Source organism: Lutra lutra, chromosome 4, assembly GCF_902655055.1.
Source record: "Lutra lutra chromosome 4, mLutLut1.2, whole genome shotgun sequence".
Taxonomy (NCBI): Eukaryota; Metazoa; Chordata; class Mammalia; order Carnivora; family Mustelidae; genus Lutra; species Lutra lutra.
The window spans coordinates 118638548-118658253 of record NC_062281.1 but is presented as its reverse complement, the minus strand read 5'-3'; the positions used below and the strand labels follow the sequence as shown (position 1 = coordinate 118658253).

The window sequence follows — 19706 nt, the reverse complement described above, 5'->3', positions numbered from 1 at the left end:
CCCACTACAGTCAAAAATTCACATGTAACTTTTGACTCTCCCTAAACTTTACTAATAGCCTGATGTTGACTGGAAGCCTCACCAATAACATAAACAGATGATTAAACACATCATTTGTATGTTATATGTATATACTGTATATATACTCTATTATTAGAATAAGGTAAGTTATCAAGAAAATCATTTGGAAGAAAAATATAGTACCTTACTATATATTTAAAAAAAAAAAGTAGACCCATGTAGTTTAAATCCATGTTGTTCAGGGGTCAACTGTACATTAAAAGTAGAAGTAAAGGAATGCATGGGTGGCTCAGTTGGTAAAGTGTCTGCCTTCAGCTTGGGTCATGATCCCAGGGTCCTGGGATCAAGTCCCACGTCAGTCTCCTTATTCAGCAGGGAACCTGCTTCTCCCTCTGCCTGCTGCTCCCCCTGCTTGTGCTCTCTCACACTTGCTCTCTCTGACAAATAACTTTTTTAAATCTTTAAAAATAAATAAATAAAAGGAATTAAGATACATATTCTTTTCCTCAAGGGGGGAAAAATGCACATTGGAAAAAAGAAAAAGTTCTTATATAATTGGAAGGAATATATAAACTCTTATATCTGAGATTAAGATGAGGAAGTAGAGTCAGCAAATGTAGAATTCTCTGTTGAGAAACTTAATCATAAGAGTAGGAAAGAGACTGAACAGTTTGTTTTGAAAAGACACTTAAGCATGTTAAAAGGGTCTGGAGAAGGAGCCAGTAAAGAAAAATAATCTGAAATTGAGAATGAGATGGAGGGGTAGATATATACCATGGAACAGGGTCCCAGGGGAGGCACAACGAAATGGGACCATGGTCACTGTCAGAAGGAATAGCTTGAACAGGAGAGAACTATATCATCTGAGACTGAAAGAAAATAAGTGAAGAATAATGTGGTTATCGATAAGTTTGTAAGTAGAATGGAGAAGTTTTTTTTTTTTAATTATTTTGAAGGGTTTTATTTATTTGACAGAGCAAGAGAGCACATGCAGCGGAAGCGGTAGAGGGAGAGAGAGAAGCAGGCTCCCTGCCAGGGAGCCCAACGTAGGGCTGGATCCCAGGACTCCAAGATCATGACCTGAGTCAAAGGTAGATGCTTAACCTTCTGAGCCACCCAGGCACCCCAAAGGGAGAGATTTTTTAAATCATGCCTGACAACTTCAGTTTTCATGAAGTAGGGTATGAGTTGTATTCTAAAAGTAAAGAGATGGTGGTTGGGTAGAGAGTGAAAATACTGATAACAGAATAGTCATTAAAAGGATCCGGGAAAGGCTTTATTCCAGGGCCAGAGAATATTGACAAGTGACCCTGGGTGCCCCAGAAGAGGCCAAAGATCATGGATTTGTAATGGTAGTGATCTCCCCTCCACCCAGGGCTCTTCAGCCATCCTGCTATATCCCTGTGGAGAAAGCAGGTTGTAACCTTGATCTCAGCTTGTAGTTATCATGAATAAGGAAGCAAGAGATCCAGAGGAGAGCTGGTGAGAGATTAGTTTAAGAAATCAGCACAAGGGGCACCTGGGTGGCTCAGTGGGTTAAAGCCTATACCTTCGGCTCAGGTCATGATCTCAGGGTCCTGGGATCAAGCCCCACATTGGGCTCTCTGCTCAGCAGGGAGCCTGCTTCCCCGCCCCCCCCGCCGCCTGTCTCTCTGCCTACTTGTGATCTCTCTCTGTCAAATAAATAAAAAAATAAAAAATCTTAAAAAAAAAAAAGAAATCAGCACAAATATAATTGGTAAAGGATCATGGAGTTATTTTAGGAAGGAAATTAGTCATCCCAATCAAACATTTCTTGTGGCTCTCTTCCCAAAGTTGTACCTTCAGCTCTGATATTTCTCTTAGGTTGCAGACAAAACTTTATTTTTTGTTGGACATCTCCATTTGGGTATTTCTCAAGCAATTCAGAGTCTCCTATCTGAGGTTGAGTTCATCTTTGAAAAGTCCTCTATTTCTTTTGGTGACATCTCCCTCTTCCTAATTACCCAGAGTTTAAAGCCGACTTGTCCTTAGTGCTTCTCTAGTCTTTATCCACCCTATCAAGTCAATGCTGAGTCCTGCCTTTGTAACTTCCCTTACCCAGTGGTCTGTCTCCTTTCCCAGTGCTGCTAACTTACATTAGGCATTCATTACTTGCCCAAACTGCTGCAGTCAGAGCCTTCCCAAACAGTTCTCCTTCCCAGGTGTCTCTTCCTTCAACTAGTCCATCCTTCCTCCAGCTTTAACAATAATCTCACTAAAGCTTAATCCTGATTAGGGCAGAAACCTCGGGACGCCCCACTTCCTACTATGTCATGTTGCTTGAAATGGAAGGCTCTCTTAAAGTGGTCCCAACCTGCATCTCCAACTCGGTCTCTTGTTTTCTTACGTTGTGTGCACTGTTTACCTCTACAGACATCTTTGTTAGCACTCTGAACTGTGTTTAAAATGCCAGTTGCGGGGCACCTGGGTGGCTCAGTGGGTTAAAGCCGCTGCCTTCGGCTCAGGTTCATGATCCCAGGGTCCTGGGATCGAGCCCCATGTTGGGCTCTCTGCTCAGCAGGGAGACTGCTTCCCTTCCTCTCTCCCTGCCTGCCTCTCTGCCTACTTGTGATCTCTGTCTGTCAAATAAATAAATAAAATCTTTAAAAAAAAAAAAATGCCAGTTGCACCTTGGTGGCTCAGTTGGTTAAACAACTGCCTTTGGCTCCAGTCATGATCCTGGAGTCCCAGGACGGAGTCCCAAGACAGAGTCATGCGTCAGGCTCCATGCTCAGCAGGGAGTCAGCTTCTCCCTCTGACCCTCCCCCCTCTTATGCTTTCTCTTGTTCTTTCTCAAATAAATAACATCTTTAAAAAAATAAAATGCCAATTGCCTTTTCATATCTGTCTGTCCTAGCCTTGAAGGCCCAGTTCAAATGTCACTGCCTCCTTAGAAGCGTTCCTTAACCTCTCAGGTAGAAATAATTACTTCCTTGAATAAATTCCTATAGATGAGACTATTCTTTGAGACTCTGCTACCTTCAGTTTTCTTACTTAGCTGTTTATGCAAAGATTTCATTTCCTTTGCTATTTGGTTTCTTTGAACTGTGTAGGTAACAGGTATAACACATAATCAGAACTACTCAAATTTATTCTGCTGAGAAATTTACAGTACAACACTCATTGTACATTGGAATCACATAGGAAGTTTTTAAAAAATATCAATTCCTGACTCAGAGATTTTAATTCTTTGGTCTGGTGGACATATGTAGTCTTTAAGTTCCACAAGTGATAGTAATTTGTACAGACAGAATTGAGAACCACTATCCTTCATTCCAGGGCAATTACTAGTGTACCAGAGCTATGCTAAATCAGTTGACTTAGCTGTGTCTGCTAGGATTTGCTTGCTTTAAGACAGTTCTTAGCTTTCTTCTAAAGTCTTCATTGGTTAATGGTATTGGAAGGTGCTTTTTGGCTGTCATAGAGAAAAGATTAATTATGAACAACAGACTTGTCAGTTTTCATTAACACATCTTATTTTGCAGTCATAGATTTCAGAAATTATTTGAAGAACATATACAAGTGGGCCTTTGAAATCATAAGGTATACTCAGTTCTTAAAATGAATCAGACATGTGAACTTGTGTGGTATAAGTGGTTAGAAGTGTGGACTAGTGGGAGTACTTCTGGGTTATTTGCTCATCTCTTACTGACTGTGTGACCTTAAGAAAGTCACATCAGTCACAAAGCCAAACCTTGGAGTTCACACTTACTGCAACTTCACAGAAAGGTTAAAGACCAACAAATTAGTCTCATAAAGGAAAAAAAAATCTCTTGACAAACTTGGAAATCACTGAAGCTTCATATGTTTGACTCAGTGGTTGAGATCCTGCCACAAAGGGAACAACTGGGAAAACAACTGGCATTTCTTCAAGGGAAACGCATTCATTTATTCCAATTTAGAAAGCCACCCACCAACCCTATTAAAGTATCTGAATTCCTTGTCAGTTGTAAAGCCGTGTTTACCGTATACTTAAAAACATCAACAGCAGCTTACGAAAGTGCCACGAGGTAGTTACCTGTGCACATGAGCCAGTCCATGTTGATAGGTGGAAAAAGAAAAGCTCTTCCTCAGGGTGGCTTTTTTGGTTCTTTCTCTGTGCTCAGGTGTATTTTGTTACTTCAGGGATGAAGCCAGGGGCCGCAGATTACACAAATGTTTTTAGAGAATCACTGACAGAGTTGAATATTCTTCTTCATTCTTCCCAGTAAGAAACAGGCAAGGTGGAAAAAGAGTTACGTTGAACATGAAATCCTCATTACTTATATGCTAAGGAGCCCTGAAGTAGATAAAATTCCTTTTCAAAGTTTATACTAGAAAATTTTTTTTTAAATCAGAGATATGCATTTTGCAAAATGTCTTGGGTTTGTGTGAGCCCTCAAATTTCTGAAAATAGATGACATTTTGACCCATCGTGTTACATACTGGTCTCTTTTGTTTCAGTTTTGAGTGTGTGTATATACAGACAGAGGTATTCTGATTGAATCCTTTATCATTTAGCATTTGTTCTTGTAGAGAAGAAGGAGAAATCCCAACTCATTTTTAGAAGATAAAATATGGGTGAAGTAACAATTGTTACTGCAGGAAGGAAGGAGTAACGAGACTTCATTGGTAAGCAAGATGCCTTTGTGATAAAGGTGTCCATTTTTAGCACTGTTCTTAGCCACTGTGACCCTGGATAAATCCCTTACCCTGTCCAAAGCCTCAGATATGTCAGCTGTCAGAAGGAAACTTGGTGGATAGATTGAGAGTAAATCCCACTTAAGGAAATTAAGTGGTGGAATAGCCTTATAAAAGAAGACTATGCAGGTAAACCTCAGCTTTTAGAGTCTGCACTTAGCCGGGCCATTATTAGGAAAAATACCTCATCTATCCTAGAAGACTTTTCGTTTTGTTTCCTTCGAAGTCCCCCAAGTGTCAGGTATTGTAGTATCTGTTCTGTTTTAACTGCTAAAGTGACAAGCCTAGTGCTGGTGCATGCTGCTTACCTTCTCCTTCCCAGCACTAGCTTCTGAAGGATGAGTGAGTGTTTAAGAATTTCTTTAAAGCCCAGTATTATCTTTTAGCAGCCTCTGCATGTTCATCACCTTTATGCATGGTAATCAGCAGAACAGGTTTCCCTACTGCAACAGAACTCTGTGTGAACCCAGTAATTTCTCAAATCTGATAGGTACAGAAAAGTGTGTGGCTTTTCACTTCCTGTCCCTTCCTCCAACCCCAAACCAAAGAGAAGCATGCTTTCTGGTGACATTTATTCACATAGATGTTCTCACAGCTCTTTCTTCTCTTGAGGCTGTGTTGACTTTGAGAGTATCGGTCAGTGTCATTTTACAACAGCCTACCATTTTTTATTCTGTGAGTTTGGAAGTCAACAATAAGGACTCAGGAAACTCTAAGAGTTGTTGCTTTTCTTCTAGTTTTGAGGGTAAAGTTGAAGGATATCTATGCTATATCATTTCAGGCAAGTGCCTACATGATCTTCACACATATCACCCAGATTATTCAGGAAAGGGTAATCTGGACTGGACTGATTTCTGGTGTTCCAGAAGCCACAGTATGTATTCTCCAGGAGCAATGAGTACAATGAGCAAAGCAGTGGGGACCACAATAGGGAAGGCCATATAAAAATCCGGCTTCATGACTGACTGTGATCGCACTGCTGGACGTGTTGTCCGCTTGCTCGCTACACCACGGCTCTAACTCTTTCTATAGCTTTCACAGTTGATGGGGTACAAACCGCACACACACTTACAGGTGACTCTGCAGAAGTAAGTGTTTGTACAGCTCTGAAACATTGGATATAATATGGGGGTTTTTTAACTGCCACTTTTTAATTAGAAATCTCTCCTTGTTTCAGCTGTCAAACTGTGAAAGTCCTCTCACTACTGTGCATAATTCCTGTTAACCAGATGTTTGATAGCTCAGTCATAACAAATGGAAAGTACTTGTCCTAACGTGACTGGCATTCTCTCCTTCTGAGGTGAAGCATGTGTGGAGCAGTCTGCTAAATAATAGTCTGATCAATAAGATGCAGTTTGACACTTGGCTTTTTGCTTTTGTTGTAATACCATTTACCATATGGTAAAGAACCAGTTATATAAGGCTGCCTGCCTTTTCAGAGTAGAGATTTGACTCTGCGGAGTTTTAATGAGAAGTTTCCTTTCTTAAGTGTGATTTCTACATTGCAAGGTATTAGGTCGTTTTTTTCTAATTATAATCTCCAGCATACAGGTTGTGGGAAGCCATATTTGTAGTGTCACCTCTAGAGGTTTTTATTCTTACTTAAAAGCACTTGAAAGAAATAATTGAAACATAAAAGTCTTTTGTTTTTACTCATGGCCAATCACATTTTCTGTTAATTATTTTAAAGGTATTTCCTACATAAAACACATAAATACCAACTGGAGTGTATTACTGTTTATTCAAGTAGAAGTAGTTTTCAGAGCTTTATTTTTTGTTTATTGTGGCTTTCTTTAGTATTCAGTATTACAAGTTTCAGGACTAAAATAGAGGCTTGAGTCCCTTTCAATATGTAATAGAATGGGAGTTCCTTAATGAAAAAGTTAAAGTGCACAGATAAGGAGTTAAAAAGAAAGGAGGAGTCTCGGAGTCAGTTAAACAACAAAAAGGGGGGAGGAGGGTGTTTGATAAGATCCTGAGATAGTACATCAGAGATAACACAGACGTGAAAGATTTTATTTTGTGGTATCTTTCTGTGAGGTGGGAAGTATGTTATTGTTTTGAAGTAATTAATTAGGACAATATGTATATTTGGGGGCAGTACATTTTAGGAAAAGAAGAACCTAGGAGGGGTTTTAGGAAAGAATACCAATCTGAATAAGGAGCAGTCAGATGGCATTTTTGAGGAAAGATTAAAGGACTTGAAATTAACTGAGAACTGTTTTCAAGAATATGAAGGAAAAATTTTAAAAGCCTGTCCCACAAAAAGTTCCATGACGGAGAAAATAAAACTCTGAAAGAGACGTTTATATAGGAGGAACAATGGCTAGAATTTCAAGTTTGTTATCCATTGCAACATGCTGTACACAGAAGTGTAGAATCCCCCCTCCTTCAAGATCATTGAGGTAGTTATTTGCAATCTTGTGTAAAGGGACCAAATCACTACACTAAGAAAGAATGGAGTCCGTTTTCTTAGATCATATAAATCTTTTCTTTGTATTTATGTTTTTATTGAAGTTTAGTTGACATACAATGTTAAGTTAGTTTCAGTTGTACAACATAGTGATTCAGCAGCTCTATACGTTATGCTATCCTCACCACAGTTGTAGCTCCCATCTGTTAACCACACTACGCCTATTACAACACCGTAAACTATATTCCCTGGGTTGTACCTTTTATCCCTATGACTGACCTACTGTATCCCACTTGCCCTCACCCTTCCCCTCTGGCAACCATCAGTTGTTCTCTGTATTTATGGCTCTGTTTCTGCTTTTTTGAGTCTTTGGGTTTTGTTTTTTTTTTTTAAGATTTATTTATTTATTTTTTTGATGCAGAGAGAGCAAGCAAGCACAAACAGGGGGAGTGGCAGACAGAGGGACAGGGAGAAGCAGGCTCCCCACAGAGCAGGCAGCCAGATGCAGGGCTCTATCTCAGGACCCTGGGATCATGACCTAAGTCGAAGGCAGATGCTTAACCAGCTGAGCCACCCAGGCACCCCTGTTTTGTGTTTTTGATTCCCAAATATAAGTGAAATCACACAGTACTTGTTTTTCTCTTTTTCTTCTTAGCTCAATATCTTCTAGATCCATCCATGTTGTTGCAGATGTCAAGCTCTCACTTTTTTATGGCTGAGGAATAATCCATGGTGCGTGTGTGTATGTAAATACATACCCAACTTTATTATCTGTCAGTGGACCCTTGGGTTGCTTCCCTGTCTTACCTTAGCTATTGTAAATAATGGTGCGGTAAACATACAGGTACATATCTCTTTTTGAAATAGTGTTTTTGTTTTCTTTGGGTAAATACCCAGTAGTGGAATTACTGGATTATGTGGAATTTCTGTTTTTTAAGAACCTCCTTACTGTTTTCCCCAGTGGCTGTAACCAACCAACTTACATTCCACCAAACAGTTCATGAGGGTTCCTTTTTCTCCACATCCTCACCAGTGCTTGTTATTTTTGTCTTTTTGATTCTAGCTAATCTGACAGGTGTAAGGTAGTATCTTTTTGTAGTTTAGATTCATATTTCCTTGATGATTAGTGATGTTGAGCATCTTTTCATCTGCCTGTTGGCCATCTGTAGTTCTTCCTCATAAGGATTTGTCTTTAGGTCCTCTGCCCATTTGTAAATCAGATTGTCTGTTTTGTTTTGTTTTGTTTTTGGTGTTGAGTTGTATGTTCTTCATAAGTTTTGAATATTAACCCCTTATCAGATATATCCTTTGCAAATATTTTCTCCCATTCAGTAGATTGCCTTTTAGATTTTTGCATCCATGTTCATTAGACATACTGGCCTGTACATTTCTTTTTATTTAGTGTCTTTGTCTAGTTTTGGTATTAGGGTAAAGTGGGCTTCATAGAATGAATTTGGAAGTTTTCTTTCTTCCTGTTTTTTGGAATCATTTGAAATGAGTACTTACTAACTCTTATTTAAATGTTTGTAGAGGGGCGCCTGGGTAGCTCAGCGGGTTAAGCCGCTGCCTTCGGCTCAGGTCATGATCTCAGGGTCCCGGGATCGAGTCCCGCATCGGGCTCTCTGCTCAGCAGGGAGCCTGCTTCCCTCTCTCTTTCTGCCTGCCTCTCTGTCTACTTGTGATCTCTGTCTGTCAAATAAATAAATAAAATCTTAAAAAAAAAAAATGTTTGTAGAATTCGCCTGTAAAGCTACCTAGTCCTGGACTTTTGTTACTGGGAGATTTCTGATTACTCCATTTAGTTTTGTTACTAGTAATTAGTGTGTTCACATTTCGAATTTCTTCCTGATTCACTTTTTTGGAAGTTTGTATATTTCTAGAAAATTATCCATTTCTTTGAGGTTGTCTCATTTATTGGCATATAATTTTTCATACCAGCTTCTTAAAATCCTTTGTATTTCCATGTTGTCCATTTTTCTCATTCATTCCTGATTTTACTTATTTGAGTCTTCTTTTTTCTTTTGATGAATCTGGCTGGAGGATTATCAATTTTATAAATTTCTTCAAAGATGCATGTCTTAGTCCACTGATTATTTTTTCCTTTTTTTTTTTTAAGTCTCAATTTCATTTAATCCTGCTCTGATCTTTATTTATTGTCTCCTTCCTTCTACTAATTTTGGACTTCGTTTAGTTTTCTTTTCCTAATTCTTTTAGGGCTAAGGTTTGATTGTTTGAGATTTTTCTTGTGTCTTGGTAGGCCTGTATCACTGTAAACTTCCCTCTTAGAACTGCTTTTGTTGCATTCCAAAGACTTTGGACCATTGTGTTTTCGTTTCCATTCATCTCCCTGTATTTTTTAATTTCCTCTTTGATTTCTTGGTTGACCTGTTTGTTGTTTAGGAGCCTGTTGTTTATCTTCCCTATGTTTGTGGTCTTTCCAGACTCTTTTTTCTGGTATTTGAGTCCTGGTTTCATAGGATTGTGGTTGGAAAAGATGATTGATATAACTGAAATCTTTAATTAAACTTATTGAGATTCACTTTATGGCTTAACATATGATCTGTTCTGGAGAGTGTTCTGTGTGCACTTGGAAAGAATGTATATTCTGCTGCTTTGGAATGAAATATTCTAGGTATATCTCTTAAGTCCATCTCGTCTAATGTATCATTCCAAGCCACTGTTTCCTTATTGATTTTCTGTCTGGATGATCTATCCATTGATGTAAGTGTGATGTTAAAGTCCTCTGCTGTTACTGTATTACTGTTATTTTCTCCCTTTATGTCTGTTAATATTTGCTTTATTTAGGTGTTCCTGTGTTGGGTGCATAGACATCTACAGTTGTTATATCCTTTTGTTGGATTGATCCCTTTATCACTATGTAATCCCCTTTGTCTCTTACTACGGTCTTTGTCTTAAAGTCTCTTTTGTATTGTATTATATTTCTCTCTTGGCTTTTTTTTTTTTTTTTTTTTTTTGCACTTTCATTAGCATGGTTATATGTTTTTCCATCTCTTTCAGTCTGTTTGTGTCTTTTGATCAGAGAGAGGTGAGTCTCCTGTAGGCAGCATAATAGATGGGGTTTTTTAATCCAGTCAGTCACCCTGTGTCTTTTGATTGGAGCATTAGAACGTATACATTTAAAGTAAGATAGGTATGGATTTACTATCATTTTGTTAATTGTTTTCTGGTGGTTTTTATAGTTCTTCTCTGTCCATTCCTTTTGCTCTCTTCCCTTGTGATTGATGGCTTTCTTTAGTTTCAGGCTTGGATTCCTTTAATTTTGTGTGTATCTTTTAAAGGATTTGGGTTTGTGGTTACCATGAGGTTCATATATAACATCCTAATTAATATAGTGGTATGTATTAACTTGATGGTTGCTTAAGTTCAAACTCACTCTGAAAGCACTGCATTTTTCCTATTCATGTTTTATGTATATGTCATATTTTACATCTTTTTAAATTTCTGAGTCCCTTAATTTAAATATAATTGATTTTACTTTTTTAAAAAAATTATAATTCCAGTATAGATAATATAATTGTTATATCAGTTTCACGTATATAATAATAGCAATTCAGCAATTCCATACATTACTCAATGCTCATCACAGTAAGTGTACTCTTAATCTCCCTCATCTATCTTACTACCCACGTCCCCTCTGGTAACCCTCTCTTTGTTCTTAATAGTTAAGATTCTATTTTTGTGGGTCGTCTCCTTTTCCCCCCCTTTGTTCATTTGTTTTCTTTATTAAATACTACGTATGAGTGAAATCATATGGTAGTTGTCTTTCTCTGACTGGCTTATTTTGCTTGGTACTAAACTCTAGATCCATCCATGTTGATGTAAATGGCAAGATTTCATTCTTATGGGTGAATAATATTCTACTGTGTGTGTGTACCACATTTTCTTTATCCATTCATCTATAGATGGACACTTGGGATGCTTCCATATCTTGGTTATTGTAAATAATGCTGCAGTAAACATAGAGGTGTATGTATCCCTTCAAATGAGTGTTTTCGTAATCTTTGGGTAAATACCAGTAGTGCAATCACTGGATCATAGAGTAGTTCTATTTTTAAGTATTTGAGGAACCTCCATACTGTTTTCCACAGTGGCTACACCAGTTTGCATTCCCACTAAGAGCACACAAGGGATCCTTTTTCTTCACATCTTCATCAGAACTTGTTTTTTGAGTTTTTTATTTTAGCCATCTGCCAAGTCTGAGATGATATCTCATTGTGGTTATTTGCATTTCCCTGATGAGTGATGTTGAGCATCTTTTCATAGGTCTGTTGGCCATCTAAATGTCTTTTTTAGAGAAATGTCTGCTGATTTTATTACTTTTGTCTTCTAATATTCATCCTAGCTTCTTTAGTGATTGACCTATTAACTTTATGTTTACTTATGAGGTTTTTTCTTTTCATAATTTCCTAATTATGACTTATCTTTTTTTGCTTAGAGAAGTCTTTTTAACATTTCTTGTAAGGCTGGTTTAGTGGTGGTAAACTCCTTAACTTTTGTCTGGGAGACTCTATAATTTTGAATACCCTTGCTAGTTGGAATATTATTGGTTATAGGTTTTTCCTTTCAGCCCTTTGACTATATCCTACCACTTCCTTCTGGCTTGCAAAAATTCTACTGAAAAATCAGCTCATAGCTTCATGGGGTTTTCCTTACACATAACTAGATGCTTTTCTGTTGCTACTTTTAAGATACTTTATCTTTACTCTGACATTTTAATTATCAAGTGGCTCGGTTTAGATATCCTTGGGTTCATCTTGTTGGGGCTTCTCTGTGCCTCCTGGACCTAGATGTCTGTCTCCTTCCCCAAGTTAGGGAAATTTTTAGCTATTACTTCTTCAAATTTTCTGCCCCCTTCCTTTTTCTGGGACCTCTATCAAGTGAATGTTAGTATACTTGATGTTGTCCTAAGGATCTCTTAACCTATCCTCATTTTTAAAAATCCTTTTAGGATTTTGCTGTTCAGCTTGGATCCTTTTCATTACCCTGTTTTCTACATTGCTGATCCTTTCTTCTGTATCTTCTCATCTACTGTTGATTCCCTTTGTATATTTTTCATTTCAGTTACTTTATTCTTCAACTGGTTGGTTCTTTATGCTTTTTGTCTTTGTTGAAGTTCTGAGTTTATCCACTCAAGTCCAGTGAGCATCTTTATGACTATTACTTTTGAGTTCTTTATCATGTAGATTGCTAGGCTCTCTTTATTTTTCTGAAATTTTGCTTTCTTCTTTTGAAGCCTATTCCTCTATCTCATTTTGTTTAATTTTCTGTGTTTATGTAAATTACACAGAACAGCTATTTCTCTTAGACTTGAGGTAATGACCTTGTGTAGGAATATGTACAGTGTAGACTGTGCCTGTGACTTTAGCTGGCTGGTTGAACCCGTAACAGGTGTAGGCTGGGAGTCCTGGTGTGTCCTAGCCATGAAGCATCCTGGTAGGATGGCTGGAGCCCAAGTGGGCAGCAGGGGGTGGAAGTGGGGCATCCTGGCAAGGTGGAAGGAGCTGAAGCATAACCAGGTGGTCCTTGGGTACTGCATGCAGGGGGCACTATGCCAGAACAGCTGGAACCAAAGTGGCTTTGGGCTAGGAGTCACAGGGTGCTCCGTGTAGAGTGCACCTTGATGGGCCAGCAGGAGCTGAAGCAGGTGTGGGCCCAGGGATCCCAAGGCACTCCATGCAGGGAGTACCCTGACAGGATGGCTGGAGCTAAGACAGATGCCATCCAGGAGGGCTCAGGGCTCTCCGCACTTGGGGTGCCCTGGCAGGTCAGCTGCTGCTGAAGCAGGTTTGGGTTGGGAGGCCCAGGGCCACTCGGTACAGTTGGTGCCCTGGTGAGTCATCTAGAGCTGAAGTGAAACAGGTACGGGCCTAGGAAGCTGCATGATGATTAGGCCTGTGTTACTTGGCAAGACAAGTGGAGCTATAGTGGGTGCTGTCCAGGGGTGGTTCATTGTACACTGCACTGGGGCTACCTTAGGGAGACCGCTAGAGCTATAGCAGGTGTGGGTTGGAGGGCCACCTGTAGGGGCAGCTGGTTTTGGTGGGGTAGGGGGCTTGGCTTACCAGGGAGGTGGCTAGGGTACCCAGACCCTGCTTTTATCTGCTATGAAGGGGAGGAGGGGAACATAAACCATGGCCCTCACCAGCATCTTAGATACTAATGTGTGCAAGCAGCTCCCTGGCCTTTTGGAAGATGCCCTAGGGCTCATTCCATTATCTTCCAGTTGTTCTTTTAATCTACAGCCTTTTTTCCTGTGCAGCAGGGCAGCTGGGGCTAGTGTGGTCTAAGGCACTGAGGCTCACTGAAGCAGCAGGCCAGCTTGGATACCTGTACCCTGCTCCTGTCTGCTGTCAGGGTGGACAGTAAATAGAAACAGTGATGCTGGCCAGTACCTGGGACCCAGGGAGAGGGTCCCTGCCATTTTTCAGATGCTCTATAGCTGGTTCCTTTATATTTTAGATGCCCTTTTAAAGTGCATCTTTTTCTTCTGTGCCACAAGGGCTGAGCTGTATTTCTGGTCCCTTGGTACTTATCATCTTTCCCACTGCACTTGGCAAGATTGGGGTGGGGAGGTGTTTGATTCCTGTTAACTATGTCTCCATCTCTCCAACCTTTCTCTGCATGGTCCCTCGATCCCTGTTCAGTCAACCCTCAGTTCTGCAAGGGGAATTGCTCAACATGTAGGTGTAGATTCGCTGTGTTGTGGAGGAGGTGAGCTGAGGGTCTTTCTACGTCAATGTGTTCCCTCCTTCTTTTAGGTGTCTATGGACACATAATGAAGTTATGATAGAATAATTTTAGCCTTAAAAGTTTGCTAGAGAAGTATCACTGTTCCTAAAATACTTTATAACCCTGGCACTTGATAGAATGATTCTTAAAAGCTGCTTCTTAATCCTCTCATTTTCTGTTCTCATATGGGCATATAGGTTGAGAAATCTAGTTATCACTATTTACTTCTAATTTGAGGGTTAAATTTTAAAACCTACTAATGGCACTTTGAGAGGTAATTGAGACTTTGTTTTCATAAAAGAACCAAATACTAGTCTCTTTGAAAGTCAGGGGGCGCCTGGGTGGCTCAGAAGGTTAAAGCCTCTGCCTTCAGCTCAAGTCATGGTCCCGAGGTCCTGGGATCGAGCCCCACGTTGGGCTCTCTGCTCGGCGGGGAGCCTGCTTCCCTCTCTCTCTGCTTGCCCCTCTGCCTACTTGTGATCTCTGTCAAGTAAATAAATAAAATCTAAAAAAAAAAAAAATTGTTTTGGTGTGCCACTGACTTCTTGGTTTTATTTTAGCTTTAGTTATCCAGTAACTTTGGTCTTATTGCAGGGAAAGAGCGACTATATTTGTGTGAGAAATGCCAGAGTTGACTTCTGGGTTCCACCTTCCCTGTAGGAAGATGCCTCAGGAAAAGCTGGCCACGAATGCCTAAGTTTGCCCAAATGCCCAGATTGGGCTTGGCATTGGAAAGCTTGTGTTATCCTGTTGCCTAATGACCTTTGGAGAATACCTGCAGATAAAGCCCATTAAAATGTCAAAACCTGGTATTGCATTCTCCAACTGTAAAGAAATACAGGAGAGGTGGGGAAGCAATACACTACGGTGGGTTTCCCATGTAGAATTCTGGATTTCACTGGGCTGTTGGTGTCACCTAGTCTCCAGTTCTTGCTAAGATACCTTGAGGGATAGAGAACTTACCACCTCCTCCAAGTCCCAGCTATCTTTAGACAATGTGACAAATATTTCCTTTTACTTCTGCTTTCTATATAAGACGGCTCAGCAAGAAAGCAATTTCTGAAAAAGTAACATCTCCTTTTCCACACTTACTACTGTGGAGTTGCTCCACTCTGATTCCTTGAGTCAGAGGGTTATTTTATTTATATTTGATGTGCCTGGTGGCAGTGACCAGTGTTAAAAAAGTGCCTGAAGGACCTTCGTGGTAAGTATATTTGAGGACTAAAGAATTTTCTCCCCAAAAGCTTTCCAGAAATATAACCTGCAAAGGCTCTGTGAAGCATGCTCTCTGGAGATTATACATAACCTATACTACTTATTATATATAGTTATATATACGGTCTATGGAAAGTAATGGTCTTAATCTTTGATTAGTAAGCATGACTTTTAAAAAGTAAATAATGACATTTCATTGAAAATTACTTTTGAGACTATTAAATGCAATCAATTGTGAGGGGTATTTACTGGAAGTAACTTGGGAAAGAAACTGAGTGTTCTTTAGAAGATTGTATTAAGTTCCTTATAAGATATAATTCATCTTTTTAGTGTTTTAGAAATAAAAATGTTAAACAGGATTACCTTTTAGATGAAACCTTATCATTTTTTTTTCACTCAGGTGATGTAAACATTCTATGGTTTTAAAGTAGTTCTCACTGCTAAGCTTCTTTCCACAGCTTCTTTTTCCGAAGTGGAAAGACTTCATTTTCATTTCTGAGAACTTGGTAGCTTTTCCTGACATAATGAAGAACATGTTATAGATTCGGGCTTTTAGGTTCCTTTCCAACTTAAGAATATGTTTGATCTTTCATTCTTTTCCTGAGATTTCTTCTCTGCCTTTATTAGTAAACCCTCTGTCTCTGGGAATTTTGCTAAATCAGAAAGACTTCATCTCTCTGCTGTGACAAAAATCCCCTCTGCTGTGTAGAACACAGGAGCCCCTTAGTCCTCCTTATTTCATGGATATGCATTTAATATTTTTGGTATTTTCAGACTGACCCCAATTCTTGGCATTCAGAAGCATTCTCAGGAAAATGTGGTGTTTACACAGTTTGTAGAGACTTTGCTTGAAGAATTACATTTAAAGAATGAAGACTTTGAAAGCTTAACCAGCATATTTAAAACCAGCTGTTAACCACGGAGTGGTGAGTTGGATTGTGTTTTGTTTTTTCATTTGTTGCCTGTTCGGAATCTTTTCTCATATTCAGAATTTTAAAAACCAAGTATAGATCTCAAGATGTCCTCAGTTTGCTAAAGAAGAACATACTATCCCTTGGTCCTCAGTTGCCCTATCACTGTGTGTCCGCTCTTGTTACTCTCTGCCCCATCCTTGTTGTTACCACTCCTTATAGTTACTGCACTTAGTTCTGTTTCTGGTGCTCCAGAAAACACTCTCCTGCCAGCTTCACAGTCGAACCTAGACCATGCTTCATGTGCCATCTTACTGGTTGAAGTAAATTGCTCTTTCTGGGAAGAAACCTCACTACTGCAGCCATCCAGAGAATATCCTCGCCCAGTTCCCTCTTTGAGCAAACCATCCCCAACCCATTTACTACTTCAGTCATCTCCTGAGCAGATAACTAGGTGAATGTCTAAGCCCCACTGTTGAATCCTAACGCTGTTCCCCGCACACAGCCCTCCCCTCATCTCCCAGCTTCTTGCCTCTTCCACAACTACCAGAGTGTCCCCTTCCTCAGCCTGCCTTCGGCATACCTCTCTCCCTTTCCTCCACTTACTTCTCACTTTGCACTCTCAGGTGCTTAGATAGTTACTGATTTAATGTTATGATTGAAGAAATTCAGCTGAAACTACAAGTGAAACCCTCCCAGGAACATTTTCCTTTTTTAAACTTTCAATTTCTTAAGTTATACAAACTTGTTATAAAAATTGAACAATACAGAAGTGCATAGGTAATTTAGAAAAGGAAAATCCACCTCTTACTCTGCCTCCAATCCTGTCTACTTTACAGAAACACATTTGATATATATCATTTTATGTTTTGTAAAAACAGAACCAAAACACTCCTCAAGCACATTTTTAAATATATGAGAAGGATTTTTCAGGGAAGAATTTTGGCAGGGAAAAAAGAACAGCATGCCTTTATTGAACATGCTCAAAAATTGAATATTAGGAGTCAGCACTGTCCTTGCCTCCCTATTCATACTCACTGACTTTTTCATATGACCCTGTTTGCCCATGGACCTTGTAAAACAAAAGCTTTTACTTAGGGAGTGGGCTTAGACTGGCCTGTGTAGCCATCAATTTAGAGGCCCTTCTAAGAATACAGCGAAGTTGGAGTTTGTTTTATTGAGCTTCAGATACAGAAAATTGATCTAAAAAAAAAAATGCCTTAACCAGAGGTTCTTCCAGATCAGCTTTAATAGTACCAAGTAAGAATCATTTTAATTAACATATTTAAAAACTTGTATGTAAACTGATGTTGAAAGTCCTCAAAAGTACTTTCACAACAGTAGATGTTTTAAGTGGACTTAACATTTCCTCTGTGATCACTTTTTACTTACCGCAGATAAACAATGTAAATCATCAAAGGTAAACCTTTTGCCAAACTTTTGTCAATATTATAAGGGATTCTTAATGAATTGAGCCCTCGTACATAATTTTCCCTATGAGAAAAAGAGAGAGCTGAGAGTAGGTAGATCAGTTTTTTTTCTCTTTACATGATTTTTGTAAATCATAAGTCCGCTTGTATATAAAGACTAATGTCTAATATACTTGCTACTAGTAATTTAATACTGAAAAGTTTGTTAATGTTTTCAGTTGCAAATTTAAAAAATCCAGCTTTTCTTATGATTGAATGATAGTCATCTTTTGCTGCTTAACAATTTACTCCAAAGACTTTTTTTTTTTTTTAAATCTCACATTTTCTATGAGTCAGGAATCTGGACGCAGTTTAGCTCTGGGCTTCGGGCTCACAGTCTCATGAGTATGCAGTGAAGCTATCTGATAGGGCTACAATGTCATCTGAAGGCCCAACTAGAGGAAGATCCCCTTCTAAGGTCACTCTTGTCATTGTTGGCAGGACTTACCTGCTCACAGGCTGGTGCCCTCAGGGCCTCAGTGTCTCACTGGCTATCATCCAGGGACCTCTATATAGTGTACCCCATACTGGTCATGTGCCTTACCCTCATAGTGAGCAAGATGGAAGTGGGGCGCCTGGGTGGCTCAGTGGGTTAAAGCCTCTGCCTTCGGCTCAGGTCATGATCCCAGGGTCCTGGGATCGAGCCCCACATCGGGCTCTCTGCTCAGCGGGGAGCCTGCTTTCTCCTCTCTCTCTGCCTGCCTCTCTGCCTACTAGTGATCTCTGTCTGTCAAATAAATAAATTTTAAAAAAATAAATAAATAAATAAAAGATGGAAGCCACACCTTTTTGTAACCAATCTCAGAAGTGACATCCCATCACTTTTTTCATGACAAGTTAGAAATTAATCACTAGGTCCATCCCACATCATGGTGAAAGGACTGCATAATGGCATGAATACTAGAGATAATCATTGGTGGCTGTCTTCGAAGCTGAGTGGCAAAATTGTTCAGGAGTTCCCAGCTTCGTATGTAGTATATTCCAATGTCTTGGTAAGACTCTTGAACTTCACATTAATTGAGGGCACCCCTGAACCAGTGCATGTGCCCATGGGATTGCTATAAACTAACCCAACCATCCTGACTAGGGATGAGGGGAGAGAAAAGAGGATTTTCTTTCTTTCTTTCTTTCTTTTTTTCTTTTTAAGATTTTATTTTTTGACAGAGATCACAAGCAGGTAGAGAGGCAGGCAGAGAGAGAGGAAAGGAAGCAGGCTCCCTGCCGAGCACAGAGCCTGACTCAGGGCTTGACCTCAGGACCCTTGGATCATGACCCGAGCTGAAGGCAGAGGCTTTAACCCACTGAGCCACCCAGGTGCCCCAAGGAGAGGATTTTCTTACTGACCTAGACCCATCATAGCCTTCCCTCAAGCTGAATGTGAGTTGGGTCTATTCCATATAAACCACTATTGCTACATAATGAGGAAAAAATACAGTGTGTACTGGGAAGACAACAACAGTGTTCCCAAAAGCTAGTAAAATATTTTAGATGTTTTATTCAAACTGTCTTTTTCACTTCACAGGTATAATCCATGAAGACCAAATAGAAGATGAACTTCTAGTCATCATTTCTGGAATTCTAGCCACAGTAATGTTCTGGTGGTAACGGATAACTAGCTTTGTTCCAAGAAAGACCTTTACCTCCTTAGATTTCAGCACCCTGGCTCCCCGGTCCGTAACTGTACAGTGGCTTCCCCTAGATAGAGGAGAACCACTTTTCCAACAAGGATAACCAAATCCTTGCATTCCTAGCTGTAAGACATAGTATTTTTATTTAATTGAAAAATGAAAAATGAAGTCTTAAGTTGAAACTTCAATAAATATTGGCCTTATTTTTTTCCGGGATGATTCTAGCCATCATATTGGTTGGCAAAACATTTGAGAACATTCCTATTTTGACATCACAATCTAAACTGTAGATTCTAAACAGTAAAAGGTTCAATAAATGCAATCCAAGATGAAGCCCTTTGGAAGTCTAATCATTATTCTTTTAAAGAAACTGCTATAAAATAGTCCTGAACAATGTGGTTAATCTTACAAATCTAAAACAGGAATATTCCACAATTTTCTGGACTCAAAAAAAAAAAAAGTGTAATTTGTTTTCAGAGTTTACACAGCTGTTTCAAAATGTCTGTCAAGCATGCAAGCTACAAGGCCTCCAGAGCAGTTAAGGTAAGGGGGAGGGGGACTCAGACAATTTGGGAAGCTTTACTGGAGGGCCAAGAAA

General features: G+C 39.4%; 1 protein-coding gene across 2 annotated transcripts in view; it reads left to right on the top strand.

Moving 5' to 3' along the window:
- The window catches only part of RPAP2 (RNA polymerase II associated protein 2), an 83079-nt gene extending 63634 nt beyond the window's left edge, over window positions 1–19445 (top strand). For both annotated transcript variants that reach the window (XM_047725067.1, XM_047725066.1), the window contains 2 exons: window positions 15875–16026; window positions 19003–19445. In XM_047725067.1, coding sequence (XP_047581023.1) covers window positions 15875–16016 — 142 coding nt within the window. In that variant the 3' untranslated portion in view covers window positions 16017–16026; window positions 19003–19445. The remainder of the gene's footprint in view (window positions 1–15874; window positions 16027–19002) is intronic.
- The last annotated feature ends 261 nt before the right edge of the window (window positions 19446–19706 follow it).